We start from the raw sequence: 4516 nt of genomic DNA on the forward strand, positions 1-4516 counted from the left end.
CACCCTCTGACACGTACAGTCCTTATCCTTGTTTACTCCCCATATGCACATGTACCAGGGAGGCAGGCATCCTTGCCCAGCTTCTGATGGGCTGAGTCAGGAAGGCCATTTTGAAGGAAATTAGCCTGTCTGGCTAATTTCCTTCAAAAGAGAGCGCTCTCCAGTCTCCTCACTTCACAGGAGATTGTGCGACAACCAACAGCAAAGCCATGAACCCAGGGACTTTAACATGATTAAGACTCTAGCACAACGAATGTGTTAAGCCCTCTATCGTTAAGGCAAATCCAATTATTTTCCAATGGCATGAATCATTTGTGAAAGGGGTCTTACACACATGGGCTGATGCACAAAAGACTCTGCTACAAGCGGCTTCCATGTAATGGATGGTCAGTGCATTTTATTTCATCAGCACAGTACAAAAATAAATAAAAATAAGGGGAGGGGGCTAAATTACAGGCACACTGAGCTTCATGACAGTCGGTCAGATTATAAACCACACATACTTACAAACACACTGTACACACATACAAAATGAGACAAATATAAATTAATAAGTAACTATACCCACCAGTTTGGTCAACAAAGATCTACAGAAGAGATTGCACTAAAAAAACCAACGTACAGATACATGTATCATTAGCAGTTTCAAATGTACATCGATGAAGAATTTCAAGTGAAAAAATGGCACGTTGTTTTCTTGTTTTCATTTGCAATTTTAACAACTGTTGGAACAGAACTAAACTAAGAACTGTGCACGGTAAGAAGAACCTATCAATCCCCAGCGCTGATGAGAAAATGCCAGCTCAGATACTGAACTATTTTGTGTGGTGGGTTTTTTTGTTTGTTTGTTTTTGTGCATGGGTGTAACTTTTACAGCCATCAGTTGTAAGATTGTTTTTGTTTGCTGAAGACACACAATGCTTCTGTTTGCATGCACAATATCACTGTCAAAGCCATGATGAAAGAATAAAGAAGGGTTTTTTGTAAGTTAGTATTTTTTTGTTCTAAAAGTTTTCTTTATAGCAGCATGTAAATTTCTTTCATTGCTTGCACACTCAAGTATATCAGTTGATCTGTAACACAATACTTATGATCAGTGCACAATGGGAACAATACATTTCACATTGATACAGTAGCATTTATTTCCCTTAATCCAGAACCACTCACGAAACGTGAATCTCATTTCAAAATAAATAAAGGGGGGGAGGGGGGAGAGAGAAGAAAACACCTCTCCCAGACACAAAGCTGGAATCCAGTCCGTTATTCCAATGCCTCAAGAGACGTATAGGATCTGACCTGTTCAGTCCACCTTAGGAACAAGGTGACATCACACTGCCACATTTTACACCATCCATTTAGAACAGCAACTCTGCAATGGAGGGAGCTGAGACAAATATGTACAAAGACCAAGAGGAGAATTTATTTTTCCCCTGCTTTTGCTAATAGGTCTTCCTTTCCCCTCCCACCCATCAAGTGGCTGCGGATTTCCTTTCTTTCCAGCTCTGGCTGAAGAAGTGTTAGCTTGTGGTCGGGTGTTTGTTAATGGCTCAGCTTTAGAGCAATGCAGGCTCTCCCTTCATTTGCAAGTCCAGCTCCTCTCACGTCCAGACCTTTAATTTCACAGCTTTGTTCCTCTACATCTCAAAATGTGCTTGCTGCTAATTTGAGAAGCAAGTACAATCTGTTCTAACCCTGTTAAATACAAAGCCCACCCTCCCCTCCCCCGCTACCAGAATGCCAGCATCCTTAAACCTAGTGTTGGATTTGAAGACGCCTATAGAGATTTCAAACCAGTCTGTGTCTGCAGCCATATTACATGCAATGAAACACTAGTCTTGGTTTTCCTCAACATCTGGCACTGTGAGAAGCTATAAAGCCAGAGGATAAGATTACCTGTGAGCTTCAACCCAAAAGTGAATTCACTTTTCAGTAGCATTAAAGTGTGTGTTAGCATCTAGAACCAGGAACCCTGGTCTTCGAAATGACATCGTTAACTCAATCAGTAGGATTCCAAGGAAAGAAAAGCTGCATTCCTATTTCTAGTGTAGGCTGTAAGGCCCAGTCCCCTCTGCCCACTTGGTGATGAGCTTTTTCTTTCTGAAATTATTTTAACAACCTCTTTCTCCCCTACGTTTCCATAAACATGCTGTACCCGCACGCTGACATCAGAGGTAAACATCAGACATAAATAGGCCCAATTCCACACAGAGTGATCTGGTAGACTAGGGAAAGCAACTGATAGTGCCATTAAACCCTACACTAGGACACATCACTACAGACCACTACTGCTGCAGTTCAGAAAACATGAATAGAATAATGTCCACCACTTGTGACAGGACCAGGGTGGGCTGCAGGTAGTCATGTTACTGACTAGCACAGAATTATTTGCCATCGCAAACCAAAACAAAATAGCCACCGGTGTGGTCTCACACCAATCCCAACCTGGCCACCTCACCTCTTGGTGCCTTGGCTGGTGACACAGCATTCCAAACGCGCCTGAGACGTGGGCTGCAGCACTGATCATGAATGAGAATTCTGTGCCTGTGAGGAACTGTTTTGCCTGCTCAAAGTTGGGCTTTCCCGAATCTGGGAATTTTGAGAATTAACCGTGTGAGCCACCAATGCAGAGTCAAAGATGTGCGCAATTCCACCTCTCCCCCACTCGCCTTCCCAGCTAACTACACGTTACATGCAATAAGTCCCTTTTGGAGTTTGATACTGATTGTTTTTAAGGTTAATTTTCTTCGTTTTGTGCAGCTCTGAACTCCCGCCAGCATTAAAGCATTGGATCCCTTTGTGAAATGCCAGATGCTCAAGACTCCATTGGATTACCCCATCCCCACACCACCAGGCCCTTCAAGAAAGGAAAGGCCAGCATTTCCTTCACACCATGTTTTGAAGCCACCTGTTCACAAGGGTGAAGCCTTCTGCGTGGATAATGCCTCTGGCAGATACTGTCTGGGCAAAGGGGCAGCCAAGCCCCCACTGAGCACTGGGTGCTATGGCCCAGGAAGTGGAGGGAGCAATGGATCTCCAGGCAGTTACTGGCTACAACAACAGCTTCACACCCACCCCTGTGGCTGCAGCGCCGCTGGGGCCAAGCCGGGCTGCAAGTGTGCAAAGGTCAGTGCTGCCAGCTGGGGGCTGGGCGGCTATTTCCAAGATCCACCCAACCGCCACCTGGGTCTGACAAATCAAAGCACCACAAAGGTGCCCCGGTCCCAGCGGCGGGGGGCGCTCACCGGTCCAGCCCGATGAGGAGCCGGCTCTTCTCCTCCTGGCTGCACTCGTTCTTCAGGTCAGCAAACACCTGGGTGAAGTAGTGCGGGTCTGCGTTGATCTGCAGCATCTTGGGGCTCATGAGGGTGATGATGGAGAGGCAGCGGTCCCAAAAGGCCTCCTTGCAGCTCTCCACCAGGAAGGGTTTGAGCGGGTAGGAGATCTCGTTGCCCATGTAGGAGTAGGAGAGGTACAGGCAGGTCAGCAGGCCGGCCTGCAGGTCGTGGTCGGTGGCCACCTCGGCGGAGATGACATCCCGGCACAGCATGTAGAGGAAGACCACGTTGGCCGGGGTGATGAAGCCCTGGTCCTGCCAGCCCTGCAGGAGCAGCGACCTGTCCACGCTGCGCAGCCACAAGACGGGGTCCGTGGGCGAGAGGTGCTTGAGGCGGTAGCAGCGGCGGCACAGGAACTCGCCCAAGCAGCGCAGCAGCTCGCTGGTGGAGGCCTGGACGATGACCCGCTTCGGGGTGCCGGCCGCGCTGGGGTTGGGCGGCGCTTTGCGGCCGGAGGACGCTGCGCTCTTGGCCGCGGAGAGCGGCGGCGGCGGGGCCGCGGGCTGCGCGGGGGGCTGCGCGAAGGTGGAGAGGTTGGCGCAGGACAGCGACTTCTTCAGGTTCTCGCTGTTGAGGTGGGCGACGTTGCTCTGGTAGCCGCCGCTGGGCTGCACCTTCTTGGAGTGTTTCTTCTTGGCCGAGACGGCGGCGATGCGCTTCCAGGGCAGCGCCGCCAGGATGGGGTTGCGCCGCTGGCTGCGCTCCTTGGCGTTCTTGCTGTTCTGCACCGCGGTGTATTGCCCCACGCCGGCCGCGCCATCCTCGCACAGCGGCGCCTTGCGGTAGCTGGGGGACAGCGACAGCACCGTGCCCATGGCGCCGCGGGGCGCCCGCCGCCTCCGGCCCTGCAGCGGGGGGACAACAGCCGGGATGGGTCCCCTGCGCGCAGCCGCCTCCCCGCCCTGGCCAGCGCCGGCTGCGCCCGAGCACCCGCAGCCCGGCTCGGCTCCCCGCCGCCCCCGCCGCGCCGCAACCTCCCCCGCCGTCCCCCGGCCCGCTCCCCCAGCGCCCCCCCCGGGCCCTCACCCCCACCGTCCCCCTCCCCCAGAGTCCCCCCGGCCCGCTCCCCCAGCGCCCCCCCCCGCCGCAGCTCTCCCAGCGCCCGCACCCCCACCGTCCCCTTCCCCCAGAGCCCCCCTGGCCTGCTCTCCCCCCTCCCCCTCACCGTCCCCCTCCCCCAG

At 52.6% G+C, this 4516-nt stretch overlaps 1 protein-coding gene across 1 annotated transcript; it reads right to left on the minus strand.

The window, feature by feature from the left end:
- Nucleotides 1–370: 370 nt before the first annotated feature.
- On the minus strand, nt 371–4267 carry CDK5R1 (cyclin dependent kinase 5 regulatory subunit 1). Its single transcript, XM_034756072.1, has one exon. It carries the CDS (start codon nt 4148–4150, stop codon nt 3239–3241), a length of 912 nt encoding a protein of 303 aa, XP_034611963.1. The 5' UTR covers nt 4151–4267; the 3' UTR covers nt 371–3238.
- Nucleotides 4268–4516: the final 249 nt, after the last annotated feature.

This window comes from Trachemys scripta, chromosome 23 (genome assembly GCF_013100865.1).
Source record: "Trachemys scripta elegans isolate TJP31775 chromosome 23, CAS_Tse_1.0, whole genome shotgun sequence".
NCBI classification, from domain to species: domain Eukaryota; kingdom Metazoa; phylum Chordata; order Testudines; family Emydidae; genus Trachemys; species Trachemys scripta.

Excerpts from the sequence above, each read along its gene's own strand:
- CDK5R1 (XM_034756072.1), bottom strand. The coding sequence starts at position 4,150 with ATGGGCACGGTGCTGTCGCTGTCCCCCAGCTACCGCAAGGCGCCGCTG.